General features: G+C 43.6%; 1 protein-coding gene across 1 annotated transcript; it reads right to left on the bottom strand.

The window, feature by feature from the left end:
* Window positions 1-13,112: 13,112 nt before the first annotated feature.
* Window positions 13,113-26,703, bottom strand: LOC138604602 (A disintegrin and metalloproteinase with thrombospondin motifs 15-like). The gene is made up of 8 exons (XM_069676550.1): window positions 25,744-26,703; window positions 22,351-22,483; window positions 19,887-20,054; window positions 16,235-16,518; window positions 15,963-16,140; window positions 15,205-15,380; window positions 14,036-14,211; window positions 13,113-13,890 (listed from the first exon to the last, which is right to left on the bottom strand). Exons 1-8 carry the CDS (start codon window positions 26,701-26,703, stop codon window positions 13,113-13,115), a joined length of 2,853 nt encoding a protein of 950 aa, XP_069532651.1.
* Between the last annotated feature and the right edge of the window lie 327 nt (window positions 26,704-27,030).

Consider the following 27,030-nt stretch of genomic DNA (forward strand, 5'->3'; position numbering starts at 1 on the left):
GTCTCTCAATTTTTCAGCATGATTGTCGATTTTATCCTCTTTCACTGAAGCTTACATTTAATTCTACCTATAATGTGTTCACAGCTAAACGTATGGATCATTTGACATTATTTACTGAGCTTAACAAACAATAGGACATACTGTATGTTGTTAGGACTGAAACTTGGCAGCTAAAATATGAACACATGTACTTTCATTTGTCAGAATAACACATCATAATGGACGGGGTGACCCCCTAAAAGGCAGCAAGCGTCAAACACTTCCCATTCCCGGTATGGAAAAATGTGAAAAATGTGTCTCCCACTGAATGGAATGGAATACCTTCAAGGCTAACTGGAGTTTAAGTGTTTGGAAAAAGCACAAAATCATTTGTCACCTTAGGTATCCTCTCAAAGACCTGAGCAGGTACTGTTTCACCTAAAAGGTGCTCATGGAAAGAGGTCAAAATCACCTTCTGAATCCCAACTTTTAAGCGTACAATTTGCACATCTTAATTTAAGTAACCACATGGCTCTGAGGGGAGAAAGTGAACTAAATGGACAAAGTTTTTAGGAGAGAAAAGGAAGGTGAAGCCAGCATTTATGATGACCTTTGTACTGAGATTGGAATTTTTATCATGAAATCAAAATGAGACTGTCCGAACGTAAGATAAAACTGTAATGGTTTTCTATTTACAATCCTTATGTTCATAAGGGTCGGCTTTCACATGTCATAGTAGTTATTCGGGGATAAAAGGCTGGAAAAAGCAGGTTATGTTCTAAATTACTTACTTCATCCCAAACCAACCTATAAACCAAAACTGCAACCTTTTCTGTAACGCTAACGGTAACTATGTTCTTCTTGTTTATCCAGGATGGACGTGTAGGTTTTAGGACGTGTTTCCTGTCATTGCCATTGTTGCATGTCGTCTGGGTAGCCTGCGAAGTAGAATCTGAATCACAAGCACAGATTCCATCACGTCCTGTAGCATGTTATTCGCATACTTGAGTGAATGGTAGTTGATGTTGGTTACTGTTGGATTCAGAGTATTTCCCTCACAGTGCTTCTCTGTTAAACAAGCAGGGATCTTGATGTATTTCCCGGCGCCTTGGCTCGGCAGATGAACTTCACAGCCACTTGTTTACAGCCCTCCACATGCATTTAATTCTGCAACGCTGGTCATTGTGACTTTGCGGTTCAGTCAATGTAAAGAATGGCCAACTTAAAGCCTCAGCGGTTCCCATGGACTGGGAAACATTAACCCTTCATGCTCATTAACCACGTGAGCGGAGTGTGAATGGGTGGACAGATCTCCGCTTGGACAAGAGGGGGGAAAAGTAAATCAAAATCCACTCAGCCCTTGGCAGAGGCCGGTGTCAACTGCTGCGTTGTTGTGTAAAGCAGATAATGTGATTTCCGGACAAGAGCTCTCTTCACACCTCTCTGCAGCAGCGGCCCACTGTGCAGTAAAAGTCTTTAAGATGAACTCCAATAGGGTGAATACACTGGACCAAAGCTCACATTCAATAGAGCCCTGATCCATTCAGGATGTCCAGGTCCATTAAAGCGGCTAAAGACTCAGTGATGTCACAGGAGGACACTTAGAGTCTTTGCATCTTTACTTTCCAAAGGATGGTGTGAAGACATAGAATTCAACCTGTTTACAGGCCGACATTTACCTCTGACATCCTGCTCCACTGATGTCAAACTGCTTTGTTTCAGGTCGCAAGTCGTATAAAAAACAAGAATCTAGAAAAAAGGTTTTATAAAAAGTAGTATTAAAAAGTATTATAACAACACTTCCAAATAAATTGGACTGAAAAGACAATAGATGGTGAAAATCTGAAAATCAGGCCAGATTTTAAAGTAAAACTGCATGTTTGATAAGTTACCTGCTACCTTTAGACACTGGCTAATGTTAGCATTCTGCAACTTCTGCTTAGTCATCATGCCTCAAGTTAAGTCGAGTCTCAAGTCATTAACTTCAAGTCCAAGTCGAGTCAAGTCGCAAGTCATCAAAACAGTGACTCGAGTCGACTCGAGTCCAAGTCACCAAGTCTCAAGATCACATCTCTGGTAGGCGGAGCTAAGCGGCTGGTTTATCCGCTCTCTGCAAGTGTTGCGAGTAAACAGTAATCTACTATGGCTGAACAAACAAAGAAAAGATGGATGACTACAGATACAACTTCAACAAGAAGTGAAAATCCAAAGAAGAAGAAACAAACTCGACGCTCAGATGAAGCAAACAGTCTGAAAAGGAAAGCGACCGTCAGCCAGGAAAATCAAGAGTTACAACCGGAGCCGACCGTGGACGTCACACATGCAACACTGTCTGGATATCTGGGAAGTGTGCTCCCGCAATTACCGTTTCTCACCATAGGTGCCACCAAAGAGAACGAAACTGAGATCTTAGAGATTATAACTTTAAGCTATGTCTCAATTCAGGGGCTGCAGCCTTTGAAGGACTCGGTCTACGGAGTCATTCGTAGCCTGCTTAGACACTAAAGCTGAACTGAAAAGAGACGGTCTGGTCTACGGAGGATTTCCTGTTTACGTCAGCAGCTGTTCCCACCCTTACCCTTGCGTCACCAAACGCTGCTCCTGACACCCAGCAACAGGTAGCTAGCTAACTAGCTAGCATAACTAACATCAGGTAACTTAACCTATTATTTTAAAGATAATTTGTTTTAAGACCGAAACCAAAAACTTTTACATTCAAAGTGTATTCCTTGGCCTCTTGACAGTCCGCCATCTCATTTGAATTGGTGCGCAATGAATTTCGGGATAAAGGTGGACGTATTTGTCAGCTGCATCTGATGGAGCCTTCAAAATGGGCCAGCCTTCGACGTGCTGATGTGACGCAATCAGCCTTCAAATGCGTCCTTTGAAAAATGAATTCGAACACAGCTAAAGATAGAGAAATTAGAGGGCTCAGCATTTTAGATACGCATCAACCGCCTCCTAGCAACCATTGCTGTTTGATTGTGTTACACGATGAGATCAGAAAGGTTTGTCGTGTTTTCCTTCCAGGCTTGAATAAATGCACCGAAGATATGTGATGATATTTCCGAGTTAAGTTAAACCTTTCCTAGTGTATCATGTAATACTATAAACACGTTAGCTAGGAAGTTGTTGAATGCTAACGTTAGCTGGTGTCTACAGGTAGCTAGTGATGTAATATGTTGTTTCACTTTGAAATTTGGCCTAATGTTCTTATGGATTCACACTGTGCATCGTCTCTTCTGTTTCTTAGTGAGGAAGAGGTTAAATTAAAACAGTCACATTCTCTGTGTTTATACAACATACAACCTGGAAACAGCAGGACAACATTACAGCGGCATTCTAACTTCCCACCCTGAGTGCAACATCAGAGAAAAATGGCCGCCGTGTATAATGACAGGGTGGAGGAGCTGAAGGCCAGTGGAACAGAGCAGTAATGACTGCCTAAAGCCAGTTGATCTAATTTCCAGACACTTTCAATTGAAACATTTTTATTGATGTCATACAACAAGTCATTCCTCACGCCTCAGACTCTAATTGTTTTTATTATGTGCAGAACTTTAACTTGGTCGGTCACTGTGTGAATCATGAACCCGCTCCACCCGGCCACACCCGTCATGAGAAACACATGCTGCTTTGTCAGAACTCCTGGAAGGTCTTTAAAGTGGAGGAGTGTGCAGACAAACATCATCATGTCAGGCTGAAGCATAACCAGGGCTGCCTAAAATATTCACTGTTCACCATTTATTGTTGTGGTGCAACTATTTAAAAATGCCATCACTCAGTATTTAATTGTGTGGTGGTTTATGGTTTCAAACAGATTTCTGACGCACTGTAATGGAAAATACAAGATGAATAGTTGTGTTTTAAGAGGCTTATTCAACCAGGCAGTTTAGCAGCAGGTTATTCAGTTTTAGATGTCACAGTATGCAACAGTCCTGCTGAAATTAGCTCATTAAAACCTCTATAAACTCGACCTACGTTACACAGCTGCGGAAATCAAAATAAGAGACCCCAACAAAAATCAGTTTTCCTCTGAATCTTCTATTTACAGGTTTGTGTTTGTGTAAAATGAACTTTTCTTTTATTGTAAACTTTTCTCCTTCTTCCAAATCAAATATTCTCATTCAGCTCTTTTATTTGCAAAAAATGACGACGAAAAGATGTTTTTCAGATGTTGAATAATGCAAAGAAAACAAGTTCATGTTCACGTTTAAACTACAGCATGCTAATGTTTTCACTCAGGAAGAGTTCAGGGATCAATATCTAGTGAATAACCTGGTTTTTAATCACAGCGTTCATGCATCTCTGCATGCTCTCCACCAGTCTGTCACAGAGCTGCTGGGTGACGTTAGGCTGCTCTTTGTTCGATGTCTTGTGACCGTCTATCTTCCTCTTCATCACATTCAGGAGGTTTACAGTGGTTCACATCTGGATTGGGCGGCCATGACATGAAGAGAGAGATGCTGATTTAAGGAACATTTGGATTGGGCTCTTGTGTTTTCCGGAGCTGTATATTTACTTGTGTTGTGCACTTGCATAAATGTTTACAACATTGTTAGACAAATCTGTAATTTTAAACAAGGTTACTTTGTTTCATTTGGTTGCCTGTCAGAAAACACCAGAGACGTCAGAGCGCAGAAGACCGTCTGCAAAGTGTTTACATTAGCTTGTAGTAAAATGAAATGACATTAAGCAGTAAATTAAAAAAAGTATGATGATGCATTAAGTAAAGTAAATCCTCTTGATGCGCGACAAGCAGCTGCAAAAATAACTGAATAAGATGAAAAATGTGATGACTTCATAACTTATATAGTGCTTTTCTTTTTTTGCCACCACTCAAAGCTGCCTTCACACTACATGTCACATTCACTCATTCACACACATTCACACGCTGATGGCAGAAGCTGCTACGTGAAGTGCCCAACTGTCAATCAGTCATCGTGTTCACACACCGATGGCTCTGCCACAGGGAACAATTTGGGGTTCAGTGTCACTTCAACATGTGGACTGAGGGAGCTGGGTATCGAACCTCCGACCTTCCGATTGAAAGATAACCGACTCAGCCGTGTAGCTGCTCCCTGAATGGTAGATTACCAACTGCTACTTTAAATGTTCAAACCTGCCATAAGTTATGTAACAGACTGGGAGCCATAAAGCTCAGCATCGTTGTTTCAATTTCTGGAGCTCAATAAATAAACTTGGCCACAGAATGTCAACATCTAAAACCACAGCTCGACTGTAACCTGAACATCTCTGTCAAACTGTGTAAATACACTCAGTCACTTCAGATTATACGTCTGCTCTTCCTGTATTTTCTGTCCTTTCTATGATTGATCGGAAAGCTGGACTGTAAACGACCAGTTTATTATTGTTTATTTCAAATGTTGGGAAGTTTACGTTTTCATGATGAGCTGCATTTTCTGGTTTTGAGAGTAATGACTGTTTACTGTTAACGAAGGTGGAAGTAGCATCTTGTTGCTACAGAGTTCACAGTGATTTCCGTCCATACTTTAACCTGTTAGTTCATCTTAACCAAGTTTATTAAGTAGATTTAGTCGCTTAAACGGTACACAGCATCAACAATAGAGGTGGCAGATCAGGAAATATTCATATCAGATGTTTTCAGGCATATGAGCTGTTTTGGATGACAGCTCGCTGTCCTTGAGGTCTAAATGAGGTTTAAACAGGTTTGGAATTGTTCCGGTAGCTCGCTTCCATCAGACACAAACTGACTACAATGGCTGCAACAAGATCTTTCAATAGCACATTCGCTGATGAAGTTTTTGTTTTTCCCGATGAGAGGCTCCGATTGTTCTTCTAAGTGTCTGACAACATTACAGAAAGAGTCTCTACAGAGATGGAGCTCTGTGTGAAAGAGGAAGATGCTTTTTATGAGGCAAGAAACGGAAGCTTTCTTTAACACTTGAACCGCCAATGGGTAAAATTTACCGGCAGTCTTTTGATTGTATATTCAAGCCCCCCTTTGACTTTTCCTGAAAGTGTGTTCGGTAGCGCCCCCACTGTTAAAAATGTCAGCATAAAGCCAGATGTTAAAAATGGCCATGTAGACCTATAACCGCCAGCAGGTCAAATTTATAATAATAATAATAATAATAATAATAATAATAATAAGAATGACGTCATTTTCGCGCTGTTCATTTCGCACGTTTAGATTGATACATTGTATGTTGCTATGGCAACGCCTTTTTTTCTACAACTGTGTGTCATCAAGCTGCTCATCGAGTCATAAACTCCAATTCAACGTGGATAAGAGGAAGAGCTGTGAATGTAAATCAGGCCTTAGATTCACGCAGTGAAGGTGAGTCTGATGGCGGGGAGCTCTCTGCTGCTCTTTGGTTTGTTTTCTGTGAAGCACCTTGTTCACAAAGTGCTTAGCTTTTGCGGTTTTAGTGTTAAAACCAGCAGACTCCAGAACCCAGGAGTTGCTGGTCTACAGCTGCCTGAGCAGGTTAGTTTGTTTGTGCTTTTGTCTGTTACACGTTGAAGAATCCGAACCAACCATTTAAAACACAGTTTTACAAGCCATTATTTCAGTGATAAAAGTCATGCAAAGTTAAATCACTGTTTTTTGTCAGTGGTATCTGGTGGCTTTGAAAACTGCAGAGTGACTGCTGTGTCAGGTTTAGAAACGAAAGCTCGTCCTATGAAGGGAATCTTTTACATATTGAACTATCTGAGCCTGTCAGGGGCTGAAACAAGAACTTTTAGTGGACGCACACTTGGCTGCAGAGTTTGTATTTACAGCCTGTTTCATGGCTGTCAGCTAAAACAATCAGCTGGAGCTATTCCAAATCTTTCGTTACCTTTACACCAAATAATGTGTAAAAAAAATGGGGTCCAGGTTCGAAAAACACAGAAGAGAGACTGCACGTTTATCCCTGTCCTTTCCAGGACTGCCTCTGTCTCCCTCCCTGCTGGGTTAAACAATCCACACAGCATGCCATAATGTAACTTCATCCCTCCAACATCTTCCAGAGATGCTGGAGAGAAATGCAAAAGATTTAAGCCGTCACGTGGACCGTTCTTTTACTGGACAATCAGGAGTTATACGATGTGACTTCATAGGATTGCACACAGACGTGTTCATATTTACCAACCCAGCCTGTCTGCAGAGTTTATACCAGAGGACACCAAAGGGATACCAACAGTGATGAGTCACTGCTGTTTACGAGACTCTGTTTAAAAAGGTCACTTTCTGTTTGCAGAAGAGCAGACAGACTCACGCCGCAATTACATTTATGCAAATCTACAGCCTGAGATTGGTTACTGTGAGATTCAGGCTTCCTAATGTGTTTTGAATAATCGTCTAACCTGGTGCAGCTTTCAAAGGCGGCCTGCAGATAATGAGGTAATTGTGTTTGTGTTCTTAGCTCACTGCCCTCACAGGCGGCACTGATACACAGACTAAACTTCCTCCACCAGATATCGTCTATAAAAGCAAAGAACAAAGCACATCTGGTTTCCTGGCTCGGGCTTTTCAGGTGAGATCTCGTGGAATTCAGAGCACGTGGATGTTTGGTTTGGTTGAACTTTTAAAGGGGCCGGACACCTGGCGGAACATGAAGACCCTGTTTACCAAGAAAACAGTGCGTCCATGTTTCAGCCCCACACGCCTCCATGTCCACTTTAATCTGCTGCAAACTCCTGATCAAAGGATCAGGGTGAACATATATTTCTTAATCCCAAGAAAATGCCCAAAGTAACATCATGTAAGTCTCTCTTAATACTTTCTGAGTTACCCAAGCTTTGGCTCCACACTTTTTTATTTTTTGGGGATTTCTCAGAAATCTAAAATCAAAACTGTGAATGCTACAGGTGCATAATGAAGTGCTGCAAAGGTGCAGCACTGCTATGCTCTTAGTTTGTGTGTGTCTGCCTGCATGCATTCAGAAGTGCTGCAGGGAGAGGTGGTCAGGGAACAAAGAGTGGCTCTAATCAGTCAACCTGTTGTCAAACACTTTCTCTGCTGACGTGGAAGGAGGGTGTGCAGTTGTGCAGTAAACTGAAAATGCGATGCTCTGCTCTGAAGTCGGTGCAAGCAGCTCCAACTGTCAGAGTCTAACAGGGGTTTGGGAAAGTCCACATGACCTTAGATGAGACTCCAGTTCCATTAATACTCGGATCATTTGGCTCTTTTCGTAAAGCGCCCCCTTTTTCTGTGAGCGCACAGAAAGCTGCAGCAGAAAGCCTGTGTCGATATCTGTTCGTTTTGCGTGTGTTGTTGTCAACTTGCTGCGTTAGGACATCCTCACCTGTGTGGCTGGGTCAGGTTCAGGGTGTTCTGCACAAACCCCTCAATCAATTCAACCAGTTGCAGGAATGAAAAGCTTGTATTTTGACGGACAGATTAGATGCACAGTGGGGAAAATATCATGGATTTTAAATATCCGACAGCTGACCGCTAACATTTTAATCCCGCCTCGTCTCGTTAGTAAATTCAAAACATACGTGTCTATTTTCTATTTTTAGCTCGTCAACATCTCGTCTTCATGGAAAACAGGTCGTTGATGAACATTTATCCTCATAATTTCATTAACGAAATTAACTGTCTAAATCCCCCTTTACATGCCGAATGGTGGGGTGAAGTTGTTCTACCTCTGAGCCGGTATCAGAGTTGGTTAACAGAGGAGCAATGGCGTCAGTGTAAATGGCAGAGCTGGCAGAACTGAACAGCGCCGTGTGTGTGTATGTGAAGCTCAAACTGTTTGTTTACACGCCGCACACCTTTTCTCCTGCAACACCGGAACACAACCTGGAAAACACACTGGGGTCGGCCTAACACCTGCATTGCTTGGTTCATTGTAAAACGGCAAAGGCGGCGTAACGGCAGAGCTTCGTTACGATCAAGTGATGAAGGGCAGAGTTAAAAAATTACGATTTTATGAGGAGATCCTCTTTAAAAAGACGAAAACAAAGGTACATGGTGTTAACTTGTTACATATTCTCTCCAAAAATATCAACATTAATATGGACCACTAAACTCTTATGTGGGTCAAATCTTTGGAGTGAGGGCGTCCAAGTCTGAGAGACGTCTGTCCAACAAAGCATCGGGCTTACAGGGCAGGCGCTGGCCGAGCTGGGTGTGTTATTACAGTACAGCCGGGACAACGGAGCTTGAATCAGCAGAATACCAAAATGGATGAATGAATGTGTTTTCATCTGCGGTCATGCTTCAGCTGAGGTATCAAGACTGTCTCATCTCATGTGATGGAAGGCTGCGCTGCACAGCAGAAAGCTGCTGTAAGAGATACAGCCGGAGCAAAGGGAGACGTTCAAGAGACAACAGAAATAAATCCAGTGTTCAATGACGAGGGATACACTTACAGTACGGAAGTCACGTCTCCCTGTTGTTTTAAAAATATCTTAATATCAGGGGCGGAACAAAATATCGATACGGCAATAAGTCCTGACTCGTAGGATGAGTGCGTGACTCACCGCATCATTGATTCATCTCACATTCTGTCACATTCTTTGAAACTGACACCAAATTGCAGCGAATAAATACATTAATCCTACACTTTAGTTTTTCTACATTTTGTATGCTTCAGTTATCGCACAATCCCTGTACGGGATGTTATCGTAATTGTAGGCCACATATTGTGATCGTACCGTATCGTGTGTTCTGTGTCGTGTATCTGGATCGTGTATCCTATCGTGTCATTATCGTGTATCGTATCGTGATCGTGTATCGCATCGTGAATCGTATCGTGTATTGCATCGTGATTGTGTATCGCATCGTGATCGTGTATCGTATCGTGTTGTTATCGTGTTGTTATCGTGTATCTGGATCGTGTGTCGTATCGTGTCGTTATCGTGTATCGCATCGTGATCGTGTATGGTATCGTGTCGTTATCGCATCGTGTATCGCATCGTGATCGTATATTGTATCGCATCATGATTGTGTATCTTATCGTGATCGTGTATCGTATCGTGTTGTTATCGTGTATCGCATTGTGTATCGCATTGTGTATCGCATTGTGTATCGCATCGTGTATGGCATCGTGATGGTGTATCATATCGTGTATCGCATCGTGATCATGTATCGCAATAGTGATCGTGTATCATATCGTGTATCGCATCGTGATCGTGTATCATATCGCATCGTGAACGTGTATCGCATCGTATCGTGAGTTACCCTGCGATTCCCACCCCTAATTAATGTTACTGTAAACCTTCAGACATGTCATCAATCAGTGAATCTGCACGTGTTTATATTCTTATATACTTTATTTTATACAGCTAGATGAATGTATACATAGTATACAATACAAAGAACAATAAAAAATAACATTATCTGTACATGATGTGAAAGAAAAACAAACTGTACAATACCATCTTTGAGACGATATGATTGGTCCCTTAGAACCAAAGAAGATGAAATGTAGATGACTTTTCGATTGAAGGATGTGTTGGCATGGTAACCATCAGTTTATGGTTGTGACGAGATGTCAAACATAGCGACTCGCTGTCTGTCTTATTCAACCAGTAGACAGCTGATCATTTCCTGCGTGAAACCAAAAGTGATGTTTTATTTTAGCCCAGACCATGATCTTCTCCAAAACATAACCACGTAGTTCTGACTCTTAAACCATTGACTGTGTATAAGAAGTGGAGGAAGCCGCGATGACGTTACCCAATGTCTTTTGAATGACCATTATAAAGAGTGAATTGTTGCCTTTTGGCCGTTGCCTTCTTGTGTGGAAGGGGAACCAGAAAACACATATTTTGAGGGTTGATACTTGTTTCTTTTTATCTATGCCGGTTGACAGGTTGTCACAAAATCGGCTTTATCTTCTATTTCAATCTGAATTGGACCATAATTAAAAACTAAACCTCCTGCTGGATCGAAGAAGACTTCAAACTAGACACTGATACCATAAACTCATTAGGAATATATTTAATGATGGAATAAATCAATAGAGAAGTAGGTTCAGTTTCTCATAGACTTCTATACAAGCTGATGTCTTTTGCAACCAGTGAAGTCGCCCCCTGCTGGCCGTTAGAAGCAATGCAGGTTTGAGGGTCTTCACTTTCGAAAACAGGAGGCTCCTTCCACTTCTTAGATACAGTCGACCTCCTAAATCAAAATCCAATCCATACCACTTCACAACGTCACAGGTGAGTCGAGTTAAGGCACCAAAAGAACTTGGCTAGAATCACCTGGCCTGCTCGCTTCATCTTTATTCCATGTTTCCATGTTACACAACAAATACTGCTCACAATGAAGATGTACAGCATGCAAATCTAGTGTTAGCATCTAGCATCAACCAAGTGCAGAAGACGACTGCTCCTAGTCATCTGTTATTCTTTTAGGATGCATTCCAGCTGTTCTTTTATGGTGTTGAAATGTTTAAAGTTTAAATCTCAGAGGTGGTGAAATCCATCTCCTTCAGTGCATTTCTGTCTGTTTTGTTATTGAACATTGCAAATTTGTAAAATGTTGAGTCCAGACAGACGCCCTCGCACTTAAGAATGTCAGGGTGTGACACCAAAACTGGACATTAACCAAACAACTTAACACGTTTCCAGCTGAGCGGGAAATGCAGTTAAAGTTATCCAATGAAAACAAACCAAGTTCTATAACACAGCTGAAAGCCAGGATGGAAAAAACATCAATATGTGTTTGGTTATTGATTGTGTTTTAGGGTGGATTCACCCTTTAATTCCACTGTGTATGCGTTTCAGTGGAAATCAGACTTTTTCTACTCGTCCATATGTCATGGTTCACTCAACACTTCAGTGAATAAAGCAGGCGTAACTGCAGAACAATTGATCTCACCTTACACGTGTTGATGGATGGAGCAGTGCAATGATAGACTGACATGATGCATGAGCTTGGCACTAAACACTAAATGTATGTAAACTTAATGTTCTCATTAAGGCTAGAGGTGATGAGCAGCCATGCAGCAGAAAGACAAAAGCCAGTGAGGTTTGAAGAAATACTGAAGCACCGACCAACAAGCGTCCAGAGCAACAAAAAAAAAGGACATTTTTTGGCAGAATATATCATTGTTCCCTGGGAACACATGACACGTGTTATTACAGAGCAGTTAAGTATTCTGTAGCTCACGAAAATATGCAATTAAATTTGAGTTGGACTGAGCAAGCGATGCTCAAGTCCCTTTACCAAGGCTCCTTTGTAGGTTATAACTCTTTGGCAGCAGAACGAACAGCTGAGCAGTGCTCGGTTTGGTTTACAAAGAACTGATGCATTATGATTGCACTGGACAAAGCCTAATGTACATTCACTACATAGAGTATTCTCACATCGTAAACTAATTTTCCTCTTATAAAAAATATTCTTACATTTTTTGGTCACGAGTTAAAGTAAGGAATTCTTTGATATTGGAGATTCATGAAGATTTCTTTGATATTGGAGATTGGAGGTGATAAAGATGTGATAGATGCATAGCATGAATTGTAGACTGCAGGGTGTAAAGCTTGTAAAACTGTTTGTTGAAGTGTTCTGACTCTGATGAGCAGTGTCATCGCCTGCTGGCTCTGATCTGTTTATATGAGACAGCAGCCAGTAGCACTCGTTGAAAAAAAAGTGGAATAAACTGCATGGACCTGCATGAACGATACAGTACTGTGTTTCACATTTTGATTCAGTGAAATGGGAACAATGTCAATTCACAGGTGAGATAACTGCACAGTGTTTCTGCAGAGTGTTGAGGTGGTACCTCACAATACTTTATCTGTTCATCCTGGACTCATTTCTCATCCCGTGCACGTAACTATATCCAGAAATAATGTTTGTTCCCTTCTCTGTCACTCTCTGTATTCTCAGGCACTGTGTCATCTTTCCTGAGGTAGACTAACCACAAGTCAAACCTGCTGCAGATGGTCCGACAGTTTACGAGAAGACAAGTGTCCTTCATTGTCTTATCTGATGTCTGTCTTTTCAAACAATGGAGGAAGACCCTCTCTATCTTCATCAGCTTTCACCATCGCAGCAAACGTCCCTTCAGGCACAATCTGGCTGCATTTGAGTGCATCTCCACCCGACACAGCCATGGAGTCCTTATCATGCTGATTTGGACTTAAGGTTTATGTCAAATCCTCAATTTGACTGACAAAAGAAGTCCTCAGGCTGTGTCTCCTCTGCTCTAACATGGCCTCAGGCTGCAGAGGTCCAGTTCCTGAGGCTTCCTCCTTCCAGCGCAGTGGTCTCTGGGTAGGTTCAGGCCGTTGTCAGTCATGCAGCGCACTGGACGCCTTTTAAAGCCCCTTCCACAGGACTTGGAGCAGTGAGACCAGGCCCCTACATCCCACATGGGACATGGATCCCCACATGCTCTCACTGCTACAGGCCTGTCAGTGCTGTCACAGTCCACTGCAGGACGCCCCTCCATGTTCTGGCACTGCACCAGCCTCTTCTGCAGGCCACTCCCACAGGATACCGAGCAGGAATCCCAACTTCCTGTCGCCCAGTGGCTGACCGGCCTCTTACCCATCATCTGCTTCTTTGCTTCCACCCTGTTACTGTCCGACAAGACGCTGTTCTGCGCTGCGTGGCTTCTCTCCTCTTTCCTAAGAGTCTTCTCCTCCTTGCTCTCCTTTGCAATGTAGAAGGAGTAGCGTACCCTCGGAGGAGTCATCTTCCCCACAGAGAGCACCTCCACAGTCAGAGGCTCCTGCAGGGGTCTGGTGGCTTGAAGAATCTCCACAGAAGTTGAGGTGCCGCTGTAGCGCAGTAAGCTGCCTTTCACCAGCAAGTCGCGCTCGACGGCAGACACTACGTAGTTGCCGTTCAGCAGGTACTTGCCGTGCCGATTCTTCACCGCTAAGTAGTTTTCATCACTGACCATTCCTCGGTAGCCGCGCTGACGGATGTCAACGTTTGAAGCTCCAACAGGCAGCATCACCACAAAGTTGTAGCCATGACTGAGGAGAAAGTGTGGAGATATACAGTATTAATGATGCTAGATTGCCAAGGGTTATTGCAAAAGCTTTCGGCCAGAAAGATAGAAAGATAGAATCAGGGCGGATAGGAAACAGGGAAGATAGAGGTGTATGTAAGTATACTTACATGGGTTTGGTGAACAGTCCTGAGACCTTCTTGCAGCCCTGGTTGTCCCCTCCACACACACCACACTTGTCAAACTTCCTGTTAGAGTCCAGCTTGCCATCACAGCCGGCCTTGATGCATTTTCCTTGAACACACACAGCGGAGGTGTCCGGAGAGCAGGGCGTCCCATCCACAACCTTCAGAGACATCACATTATGCCAATTATAATGTAAGCAGGAACAACAGGGAGAAAGCAAGCACAATACAGAATGTCCTACCACATATCTTTTACTGCTTTTGCATACTTCGTTCTTCTGCCTAAACAAACATAATAAGCCAAAGAGCTTCGGTCCATAAACAGAAAGTCTAAAGCAGCACCACGGGGAGTGTACAGTGTCCTTTAGTGTAAACGAGCTGTTGGCTTGTGTCGCTGCTACAAGATTGTTTCCTTGCTGGTTGCATAAATAGTTGCTGACAAGCCACAGCTGTGAAGTGATACTGTCCCTGCATGTTTCCCTTTCTCGCTACTCCATCAATCCTGCAGCAGCAGCAGCAGCCAAACTCTCTCTACTGCCACTAACACACCATCTCTCACTGAACTACCCTTTACTTCTTGCATTAACGATAAGGGTCAAATCATTCTGGGTAGTTTCATGCCAAACCCAAAGTCCATTGTGAAAGCTCAATATGTCTCTCTAAATGTTTTAAGTACACCTCCCGAGAGGTTTTGACTCATGATGAGGTGTTCAATCACAAGAAGTTCAGATTGCATTAGCTGGTATAATACTTGATACCCATTAAGCCCAGAATAATAACACCATTCCCCAATGTCATGCCTCAGCTAAGTGTGGCAGGACTTTTGGTTTTGATTCACAGCAGCATAATGAAAGCTGACAGCACTGCGCTATATACACTCTACAGGCTGCAACCACATTTGCACTAAAGCTAGCAATTATCAGACTCAAATCAGCCTCCAGATGGGTGGGTAATTATGCTGTGCTGGTAATGTGAAAGCAGTCAATATGTCATTTGCTGAGAACTTTTCAGAACTCATTTGGAGTTTCTCTGCTTTATTAACACAGTGTTCCCACAGGGCTCTCTAATGAATATAACTTGGAAGTGAGAAGAAGTGGTTTAAGAAGATACAATCAGATGGTTCGTGTGTGGAGTAGGTTCATTTTTGTACGTACCTTTGGAGCGAGGACGTAGAAGTATCCAGTCCCGTTGGCACGGCAGATGAGCTTGCATTTGTCTTTGGGAGAGATGCCCGAGTATTTGGGAACCCAGACCACAGAGGAACCCAGTCTGTTGGTGTTCAGGTTTAAGCCGTTGAACGCTTCACACTGCTCCTCACGGTAACTCTTACCTGTAGGAGTAATAAGGAAAACACAGATTAGGTGGATAGCTAATCCATCACTGATAACCAAACAGATTGTGATTGCATTGCGATTGGTCTGGCTTCCCATTCCCCACAGATCAAGTGTCCTTGGGCAAAACACTGAACCCCATAATACTAATGCAATTTACCATTTTAATATGCACTTGCTGTTTCTAATATAGTCTTCAAACAGTATGCGTCACTGTAACGGTAGGATGAGGGTTCCTGATGTCTTTGGCAAAAAAGTTGTAATTGAGCCAAATTCTGCTGTCATTTGCAGATATGTTTTTTGAGATAACCCCTACACAAACTCTAAATGTAAGACTGAGTAAGGTTACTACTGAAGTTTGGGACCTAGTAATCCAGCTAACAATTGCAGGTCTATTAGGGCAGATAAACACACTGGCAAACTCTGTAAATATTGAATGTCCCTCTCTTCAACCCCATGAACACTGCTTCATCATGTAGAGAAGGCCAAAGCTTGACAGGCCTTCTGTTTGGGGGAAAGGTATTCGAATGATCAGCTACAGCCCTTCTTGTGTGCATTAACTCCGACAGAGACGAGCGTACCTGTTTCAGGACATGGGCTGAGGTTACAGGAGCGGTATTTGATGCGAAGGCCGTAGCAGTATTTGCCTCCATTCTCGGGTACAGGGTTGTCACACTCTCTCTTTGCCAGCTGAACTCCTCCACCACAACTCCGGGAACAGTCTCCGAACGCACCCCACTTCCCCCACCGACCATCCACCTGAGATAGAAGAAAAACATGCAGAAGGAACATTAATCTCTAATAAAAATGACCCAACAGGACAAGGCACTGCTTTCCATCTGAACTCTCTCACCTGGATGTGCATGGTGGTGTTCTTGTCCGAGCAGGCTCCTCGGTAGCACACTTTGCCGTTACCACAGCTGGTGCCGTCCGCCCAGGGGAAGTGTCGGGTTTGGCAGACCAGCTGGCCTCGGGCCTTCCCGGTACACCACAGCTTGGAGCAGGGCTGCATGTACGGGCAGGGCTTGGAGCCCTGGCCAAAGGCGAGCTCACACTGACGGTGCAGGCTGTAGCTGGAACCAGGCAGGTTGTCTGAGAGGGACAGCTGCCTTTGAGGCTGGTCCAGCAGACAGTCTCCTACAGAAAGGAAACAACCATCAGTCTCAGAACTCTCGTCAACTTTGTTTCCAGCAGCTGCTGGTGTACTTTATGCTGCTGAAGAGCCAGATACTTCCCCGAGATGCTGGTGACAACCAAAACATACTAAATGATTGGTCCCTGTCTGCTGGATGTTTAAACAGGCAACTGTTGTTTATAACACATTTACAATACTGACTAAATAAGGACATAAATTAGTGTTTGGTCTACAGCTGGTTAGGGTAAGGGTTCTCTACAGTTTTGTGGTGACAACAATGATAAGGACACTGATTCAAAGTTTAACTCATACACAAATTCACTTTATAATTTCAAGATTTTCAGTGTTCAGACTTCATTAAGCAAGAAGAAGACAATTAGAAGAGTTGTTGATTACTGTCACATACAATTATAAAGAGAGCACTTTTCTTTTGCATTGCTATTAGAGCCATTTCAGGGTCATCCAAAGGCAGAGTGCACTAACTACAATTTTGGGGGTCAAAGATCAAATCAGCTGTTGGGTTTTTGGGGAGTAAAATTACATTGTGATTAAGTGAAAAATCAGTGCAATATCAGTTGTATAACTTTAACCCATTTGGCTTAAGACGCCTTATTAACCTTTTGTTAATTTGTGATTCGTGCAGTTTGGCTTTGTCGGACAGTATTGGTTATAGCATTTAAGGAACGTTAACACTTATAGAGAATTATTGTACAACTTGATCAAATATAGATATTACTTGGAAATGCATGGATGAGCTTTAAACTGTTTGATTAGTTGCTGTCGCCTTCAGGTTGTATGAAAGCAGACGCAGCCCTTCATGAGACAGAGCAGGCACTGAAAATGTTTGGATTGAGAAAATGAGTCATGTTGAAAAGACAGAGGTGTCACTTTGAAGTGTTAAAGTCTTGTTACAGTGAGTGTGCTGGTCGAGGGGAGGTCATAAATTGGTCTGTTTAATTTGCTCTTTTCCACAGAATCCGCTCACAGTCACTTACGGGAGTTTACACACACAGACGGAAAGGAGACCTGGCATGAAGGAGGTACTGACGAGAAGAAGCCGAATGATATACGAATACACTCGTGAAAGCATTTGAAACATCATTACAAGGAAGAATAGTTCATTGGGAACACTTTGTTCAGTCTATCCTGAAGTGTTGTAATTATAGCACTCCAGCTTCAAGTGTTTCTCAGGGCTACGTTTCGTGTGTGGTATCTGGTTTCTGCCGGTTTTATAATCGATGCATTGGACAACTAAAAATGACAACAAATGACTGTTAACAACATTTTTATCTGCTTTAATCCTTGGAGATGCTACATATCTGGGTGTGACAACATTAAAATATGAACAAATGTTCTTTTAGGTACCAGAAGCTCAAAGTACGAGCTGGACTCTTAACTTTGACCCGCACACAGCAGAGGAAACCAGTTCTCTGCTAGCTACAGGAGAAGGCGACATCAGATAATCGGTGGGTTACATGATTGGTCATTCTCAGGGACTTAACAAACTTTGCTCTGAGAAGCTGCAGGCGCTGCATCACAAATGTCTTTGGGGCTTGTTTGTACTGTGACATGATCAGGTGTTCATCTACATGTCCACACTGAGGTGCTTCATGTCCCAATCTTACTCTGAAGAACGAGTCCATGCATTCGTCTCCAGCAGACTCGATGACTGTAATGCCCTCTATGCTTCCAGCTCATCCAGAGTGCTAACCAGGACTAAGAAAATAGAGCACATTACACCTGCACTGAAAAAAATTAGCTTCCAGTCCAGATTTGACTTCAGGATACTACTTCACTACTCTATAGAGCTATAGAACTACTAAATGGTATGGTGTCTCAATATCCATCTGACCTGCTCACTGACTATAACCCATCAGATCCCTCAGATCATCAGGTAGGAGCCTTCTGAATGTACTTGCAGTTAAAACTAAAGCAGGTGAAGGTGCATTTAGTCACCATGGTACTGTTCTCTGGAACAAACCGCCTCCTGACCTGAGATCTGCTCAAATGTCATGTTCTTTTAAATGCACATTTAAAACTTTGAATTAAAATCAATTCATTTTTTCTTAAAGCTGCATTTTTTTTCCTACTTCACATGTTGGACATGTTCTAGTTTTGAGGTGGCCGATCTGTTTGTGGACATCAGTTTAATGCTGGGCCTGCTGTGTGCAGGTTTGGGTTTATCATACTCCTCTTCCACCAAGGCAGTTTCAGGACCGGTTCTGGGCCAGTGCTTAATTGCGAACCAGTTTTTTGTGTTTTGACTGAAAATGAACCGGCTCCCGGCCAGGAAATCATGTTCCAGAGCGGCCCCAACTCTTTGCTGGTCCATGAACCACTTAAGTCAGGGGCGAGGGGCGGGGTTGCCGTGACCAAAGAGACAAACCAAACGAGAGTGTCCGTTTTTCTACATTCAGCTACACAAAACAAAGAAAGCGTATGGATATAAAGGCGAAGCAGTGGAGACAAGCTGCCTCCTTGCAGTTTGGTGTTCGCTGACAGACCGGCGTGCCGACTCACCGGGGCTTTAAACTCGGTGACGGTCGTGGAGTCTATGGTGGAGGACTCGTTACACTTTCAGAGCTCTGCTGATAACGGTAAGTTATGTTTTTGTTTGCCTTGTTACCAGACATGCATTACTAGGCTGTGTTTGGCGTGCCACTCATTTTCAAAATCGATGTTACGTTGAACCCTGTAGTTATATTTGTGTCATGTTAGCTCACCAACAGAGCTGTTTTGTTGAGGACCAGAAACCAAAACGATGCTCTGAAAGACTCCTAAACAGTCTGGTGATAATTCTTTGTGGGTTTATCACTCCAAGTAACTGTTTACACATTAAACATGGAGACTTTTTTTGCATAAAAAACAATTTTTTAATGAATGTTAAATGTATTTATTAGTTTACAGCCTTTTTGTCGATTGCTTTCCTTATCCAAAATGTCAAAAGGATAAAATGAAGTTATTTTAGCTTGATGCTGGTTTAAGGTGTTTTTTCCTCTTGCTTTTGACTCTGTGTTATTTATCTCAAAGAATGTTTAAACGTGTTGAGCCTGTTAATTTCAGACATTTACGACTTTGACTTTCTAATTTCAGACCAGGCTTTGCACAGAAGAAACAACTGAGAAACTTAAAAGATAATTAAGGAAAAACAAATGCATGTCTGTCAGAGTAATAAAATACTTAAATATTGTATCATGTGTGAATGTGTGTGGACTTCCATGTTGAAACTGAAATGACAAATTTAACCATGACGAAATAGAGCCGAGGTCTGTGGGCACTATTAGATTACAGCCAGCTGAGACTTGTGAGGCCTGGACAGAATTAGTCGTCCATCAGAATCCAGAGACTCAAACAGGAAGTGTTTACTAACCATGACCTCTGTCCAGGAACTCAGTAATGATGGCTGCGCTGCACACGGACCAGGGCCGGCTCCTGTCGATCTGAATCAGCGTGGGAGACATCATGTGGTTGTCCTTCAGCTTCCCAAAGACCTCCTCGCATGCTTTCACATTGTCGTGGGGCATGTTGAAGACGTGTCCTGAGGCGGGGAGGAAACACAGAAGGTCACGTCTTTGTTAGAGTCAAGTGCTTCTATTTTCAATCATCCCATGATTTAAACACAACAAGAAGCGGGTGAAATCCCTGGGAAGCTAAAGTGAAGTTTCTATATACCAGACGTCCCTCCTCACATGTGTATATAAGGCAAAGCAGGCTAAACTTGGCCTGATTTAGAGCTGATGTCATCGCAGACAGGAATGCAGTTATACATGGGAATATTCAGCGTGGCACACGTCCACGTCCTAAGCCCGGCCTGACAGGAGAATTTAGCTCCCAAGGAAATCATCTCAGTCCCTCATACGAACACGGAGTGCCTTCCAAAAGAAAAGAACGTGTTTCAGGGTATTCAATCATAAAACAGGAACATTTTGAGGGGAAATTGTGTAATTACAAACATATCTGAGGACGGTGTAAACCGATCCCTCTCGTGGGGCCTCGGGAGTTACTTTTGCATCTGGTCTCAGACATGTGCTTTTACAGCCACTGACTGTTGGAAATGTTAAAGAAAGGCTGTCACTGATTATGATATTAGCAGGATTAGCTTTAACTAGACAAACTTAGGAGTGTGTCGAACTATATGCAGCTTAATACAAACAATGAACCTCAAATGAATCAGAAATGGAAGCATTAGCTGCGTTCGACAGAGCTCCTATTTTATGTTCAACTTCGCAAAACTAAATAAACTGTGGTGACAGTAAAGTGAGGAGCTTATTTCACTTTAGAAACACAATCATTGGGATCATTGCAGAAGTTCCAGGTTGTTATTCAGTGATATTTTTAAATAGTTGGCAATACTTAGCCAGCTGCTAGCTAGCTAACGTTCACAATAACCATGCTATATCCCAGACCTATTCGGCTCAATATTGTTCACTTAGCTTTATCCGTCTCAGCGCACTTTTATCTTAATATTTTTAGGTAACTACGGAAGCCCTAAGCGGACATGCATCCATACATTTTATTCACCCGAGATCTCGACTTATTTATCTCGTTATCTCGAGACAACAAAGCTGGTTTTCTCGTGATAACGGGATCATTTTCTGAAGAACAACAGGCTGCTCACTGTGATGTTACAGAGCAGGACATGCCATGCTGCCATCGCCCGCACTGATGAGGTAAGTTAAGCCTGTTTCTGTGTTTGTTTAAATCTGGATACAAGTTATAATCATCTTTTAAATTCCTCATTACCACGGGAGTAAATAAAATGTATGGATGCATGTCCGCTTAGGGCTTCCGTAGGTAACGTTAGCTAAACAACTATTCTAATCGTCTTTAGCCTTGCTGCTAACGGTTAGATCTCCTCTGCTTCCCTTTGCCTCGTTCCTGAGCTGCCATTGCTCTTAATCTCTGTTGCTGTTCCAAACCCATGTCCCTTATTCAGCCTGAATAAAGTTGGGGAACAAATTTAAAATCTCCAATAACAATGAGCTGAAATGTGTTTGGCTTCTTGTCTCAAGTCCTCTTGAAAGCTCGTCCTCCAGTAAACGGCGGCCGCAAGGAACAAATATCTTATCAATTTAAAGCTTCAGTAACGCGAAGTTAAAATCAACATCCATAAAATCAGCCTGGGTCTCAGATGCAAGAGTAAAACTGCTTCACTGTAGATTCACACAGTTTGTCCAAACTGAACCAGAGACTTACTTACATTAAACTCAGGTCATAAAAACTTTACATCCTGCCTACACCTCTAATGTAGTCCTGTTTTAACTATTTATACGCTTTCCTTTCACTGGTAGGCCGACATAAAGGAATGTTCTTATTGGTTGATTTAGAGGCAGTCATCTGACTTAAAGGTAACTTACTTTAAACCTGTTCTCTGCTGTGACATATTTTAGCGTCCAAACGATTTATTGGTACATTTGCTCCAGCAGATTGCTTCAGCCAGCAGACAGGCAGTAATGGCTGCAATCTTTCAGGGCAAAGAGGCCTGATCAAAGAACGTGCACCATGCACTGATTTCAACCTTGACCCTGAGACCTACTGGTTTTCATTGTGCCCGTCTGATGAGGGCTTGATTTGCAGACGGGACATCAGGTGAATGCAATTAAAGAGCCACCCAGCAGAGCTACAAGACTGAGAACCTCGGACATGTAGATCATCTTGAAAGTTGCACAGCCCTCCAGCCAGGCCAGTTTCCAAACTGATTATAAGCACACACAGGACATCTGTCAAACCTGACTCCTAAGGTTAGCTGCAGCTCTTTCCCTGAACATACTTTACTCTGAGGCTGAATGTGAGTAATACATCTAAAATTCAAGCCCTGACGATGGACTTCTTACCAAGTTCGTGGGCCGTTGTGAACGCTGAAGGCAAGCCATCATCTTCAATGACGGAGCAGCTCCTCTTCGGGTCACACATGGTCCCAACGTCAGCCATCCCCAGTGTGTCACAGGTTGTGGCTCCGCAGAGATCCTGTAAACACAGAAACAGAAGGTTGTGTGTGTCTGTATCAGGAGCTGCAGACCGAACAAACCGTGAAGAGCACTAACACAAAGCACATGGACCTCGGTCGCTTGTTGCTGCACTGTTCTTCAAATATACTGAAGCAGCGGGTCCGGGGGAGAAAGACCACCGCAGCCTGCTCTCTGTGTTTAGTTAAAGAGGTAAGAGGAGAGGACTAGATTAGTCCCACCTGCAGCACACAGCGCAGGGTGAAGCTACACCATGTCAGCTCCACTTTAGTGTTTCTTTACAAGTTCATCGCTAACTCTCTCTCCTCTTTAATCTGTGTTGTAGCTCTAGCTCTTAGCTTATTGGCTTTATCAGGCAGGGTCGGACATACAGTCGACAACCAGCCTTCCCTCCTGTACACATCTCTGCCGGGGATGGGTCATGACTCCTGGATTATCTTTGCAGACATGCAAGTTGTTGATTCTATTGATCGTATTTCTTGAAATATATTTTCAAACTTGTAGGTTGTCCTGAAATCGTGTACAGACATCGATGGTCCCCAGAGGCTGAATCCTTCTGACTCTGTTGATCTTCTTAGAGAGACACGATGAGGTTGATATTTCAGGTTGATAACATTCACTGCATGTGTGTCAATTAATCAATGCATTGCTGTCAATGCTACTGCTAGCCCATGAGTCATGCTAACTGTTAGCTGCTTTTTCTATAGAGCTCAAGAAGGCCTCCTCCTTCATCTCTGTAAAGTAGCCAGCAATGCTGCATTCAAGGAGTCCATGGTGATGAAAAGTGCGCTCAGTAAGTATTTGTGCCCCATCCAGAAGAAGCTGCTTCTGCTGTGTGAATAGGTGCGTACATGCGCACCTGCATGAGCGTGCGCGACTTCTTAACTGTGTAAATTTGGGGGATTAAAAATATGTTAACCCTAGGATGGATGGCTGCCCAGAGGTGCAGTGGTTAGCACTGACGCCTCACAGCTAGAAGGTTCCATGTTTGGACGTAGCGGGCCTTTCTGTGTGGAGCTTGCATGTTCTCCCCGTGCATGCGTGGGTTCCCTCCGGGTACTCCGGCTTCCTCCCACAGTCCAAAGACATGCTCGTTAGGTTCCTAAGTGACTCTAAAACTACCTCTATGTGTGCATATGGGCATGAATCGTTGTCTGTCTCTGTATCAGCCCTGTGATTGACTGGTGACCTGTCCAGGTGTAACCCCGCCTCTCACCCAATGACAGCTGGGATGCATAAAATGGATGCATTTTAGTCTGGTGTCGACATCAGCTCAAACAAGAGAGTTATGATCATTTCCCACAGAAACAACAGATTGTTTTTAATAATTGTTTGTTATGATTGGAGATGACTCATCAGTTATCAGTAAGATGTTTGCCTCCCTGTTCCAAGGATTACTGGAGAGGCTCTTGTGTGTCTAAAACTAATTCTGTGTGTTTCATTGTTTCATTAATTAAAATGACTTTGCTGCGCTTTCATAGCTTCCAAAGTAAATATGAGCACAGTGGACGGTGAACTTGCTAACCCAGTGATACAACGAGGCCCAGCGGCGCCAGAAGCTCCCTCTGCCAGCCATGTGTATTCCACTACACTTTGCTGTCCGTAACCTATTACACGAGTTTTTCCACCGCAGCAGCTGCTCTCATTGTGCCCGACAAGGACGACAACAGCGGACCTGCACTTTCCTACATATAATTGCCCTCAGTGTAAATAAGAGATCCTTCCCGGCACCGGGGTGATTCTTCGCTGGTTTTGACCTTGACGTGTTTTTGTGTGTTGCTATGCAGAGAGGGAGAGAGGGCGCGTATCAGATGGCTTAACTGGATCTAATGGAAAGCAGGCATCAGAGAGAGAGAGAGAGAGAGAGAGAGAGAGAGAGAGAGAGAGAGAGAGAGAGAGAGAGAGAGAGAGAGAGAGAGAGAGAGAGAGAGAGAGAGAGAGAGGGGAAAGTTAGTGATTATGGAGAAAGATTTACTTATCAGTAGTCACAGCTCCAGTGGCCACGTGGGATTATCAGCTGTGAGCAGGCTGGATGCTTTAAACGGTTTTAATTTACACCAGTTTAAGTGATAAAGAACTAATGGGGTTCTTTCTGATGACGATGAGGGAGGCAGATAGTGACCGAGCTCTTATTCAGTACAAGCAGACAGAGGTGAGGCGTGTCATGGAGAGAGAGCTGTCTCAGTTGACTTATTGAAGTTAACAAAGGGGACTTGCAGAGCTTTGCAGGTGACAAGTCCATGCATAGGTTGCTGGACAGGCACGCAGAGCAAAGACATAGGATAGGCCATCTGTGGCTGCTGCAGGGCTGTAATAAGTCGGAACAAAATGTAACATTTGGATGACCTACCTGCTTGTCTTCTATTAGCAAGTTGCACAAGAATCGAAGCAATCTAGGACCACACCTCAACCTTGCGCATTTAGGCATTCCAGTAAACACTAATCAAACCCTCCTGACTTTTTCTGCTTGCACATTTTGCCTCCCTCCCTCCCCTCCTCTTTCTCTCTCTTCCTGTCCTTCCTCCTGACTGTAGAGTCCTGACGGGGTCCTTCGTGTTTCGTGTGGGTGCTACAGCGGATGGCTTTCTGACATGAATCCAGGCAACATCAATCTGCACTTGGCAATCTTTCTTTTTAATTACTGAACTGTTGATGAAGGTGTGGTCCTTGCTACTAAAGGGTCTAGAAGGATACGGTTCGGGATGACAGCATCGCTCCTCTCCTCCTGCACTGGAAGTGAGGCAGAGCACGTTGTTCTGTTTGGGGGAGGGGCTTTGGTAGATTTGGCCCATTTGGATTGGATGCTTTCAAAATGTGACTTACTGTTGCTGGTTTCTGTAAAGTTGTGTATGCCAGCTTTAGGTGAGTTAATATGCTACTAACATAACATGAAGGGAACACATTTCTGCAACAGCACACGTGGACTGTCCTTGAAAGTTTATGAAGTTATACGATGTGTGATGTATTTTATTTGGGCCATATCATTTTATTGATTTAACGATATAAAGATTATATTCATTTATTTATTAGGTAGTGTATTTCTTGTACTAAAGTCATCAGGCTGCAGAATGAACAGAGTGACGCAACCTGTGCACAAATGACGTCTCTGGATTGTTTAAAGAGTTTTGCGGCCCTTTCAGTTTGGCTGTTAAACTCTGTGCAACTGTTAACTGTCATAATCCTACAAGCTGTGCATGTGTTTCTACTCCCAACACCAGCGATGTGATGCATCACAGCCGGGTCTCCCTCCTCTCCCCTTACCTGTCTGGTGAACAGGATGGCCGTGTCCCAGTAGTCCTGGTGCTTGTCGCTGTGTTTATTCAACTTCTTCTGCCAGGAGCAGAAGTTGCGCAGAGTCAGAGCAGCGTTACTGGAAACCTTTGGCCCCTTGTCAGCTTCATTTATCACCATGAAGCCCACCACCACTATGTTAATGGAGTTGAGAATGCTGGGGTGCTTGTACAGCCGTGCTGCTACTGACATGAGGGTCAGGAGGTAATGCTTCAGGTCATCTCCGTGAAATTTGGCCATAGATTCATCTGCCACCACCAGCACCTCCACAAACCTGGGGATGGAGGCGAACCTCTTTGACCTCCCCAAACTTTTCAGCACAGTTTCACTTAAGCCATCGATCTCCACCTCACCCATGTGTTTGTATTTCTCCAAAGACACGTTGAAGTTGGAGTCAGGTGTAACTCCACACCTGCTGGTGAAGTTGCCATCGGAGTGCGCAGCGCGTCTCCGGCGGCGGATCATATGTGTCCTGTCGAAAGAGTTTGCATATCCAGACGCGTCAGCTGCGTCCTCAGCCCGGCTCTGGCTGATGAAATACTCCATGCCGTTATAGGAGAACCCACCGTGGAGACCTTTACACAGGCTGAGTGCTGCGAAGGAGTCCGGGTCTGCGTTGACATCCCCAGAGTAGAAGCAGTCCCTGAGGTAAGCGGTGGCAGAGGCGTTGGATGCTGAGGAGCTGCTGTACGCCGGTGCAAGGAAACCAGAATCCGGCGTGAGGTGGAGGTAGAAGTCCTGTTTGAATGCACTTAATCTAAAAACAACCTGTCTTTCATTCATCTGCTCCGCGCGCCGGTGCAGATGCTTTTCATGCTTTTGGTGATCCACACGAACAGGTAAGCAGAAATCTACCTCCATGCAATATGTGACTTTAAAATAAAGTAGGATTTTTGTAAGAATAATCAAAGAGCTGATGAGTATAGCCATCTCTGCTCCTGCTCAGCAATGTCCTCTCTGTAACTCGGCTGTGGTGCGTTTGCATGCAGTAGAAGTTGTGCGCAATGGCACAGAGCGCGGCTCGTGCGTCCTCAGAAACCTAAGCACCCGCGCTGGCGTCCAGCTTCACTCCCATCTTGCATCGTTTCCACTCTGGCCACCGACTCCTCTGAGCTGCTGAGCTTTAAAGTCGCGCGTAAAAACCGAGGATCACTGTCAAGTGAGATCTGGGTATGTGCGCAGGAGAGAGCGCTCATTGGTCATGCGTCTCGGTTTGAGCTGCAGACCGCAGCCACTTGTAACTCTCCAAATATTATT

This window comes from Semicossyphus pulcher, unplaced genomic scaffold (assembly GCF_022749685.1).
Source record: "Semicossyphus pulcher isolate SPU_LCO1_2020_fin unplaced genomic scaffold, fSemPul1.0.p SCAF_26, whole genome shotgun sequence".
NCBI classification, from domain to species: domain Eukaryota; kingdom Metazoa; phylum Chordata; class Actinopteri; order Labriformes; family Labridae; genus Semicossyphus; species Semicossyphus pulcher.

What these genes read in the sequence shown, in the direction of transcription:
- LOC138604602 (XM_069676550.1), bottom strand. Translation starts at nt 26,703, where the DNA reads ATGGCTATACTCATCAGCTCTTTGATTATTCTTACAAAAATCCTACTT. An exon ending in ACACCACCATGCACATCCAG is followed by an intron (nt 16,141 to 16,234) that starts GTGAGAGAGTTC and finishes CTTCTATCTCAG; the next exon opens with GTGGATGGTCGGTGGGGGAA. An exon ending in GGACTGTTCACCAAACCCAT is followed by an intron (nt 13,891 to 14,035) that starts GTAAGTATACTT and finishes CTTTCTCCTCAG; the next exon opens with TCATGGCTACAACTTTGTGG.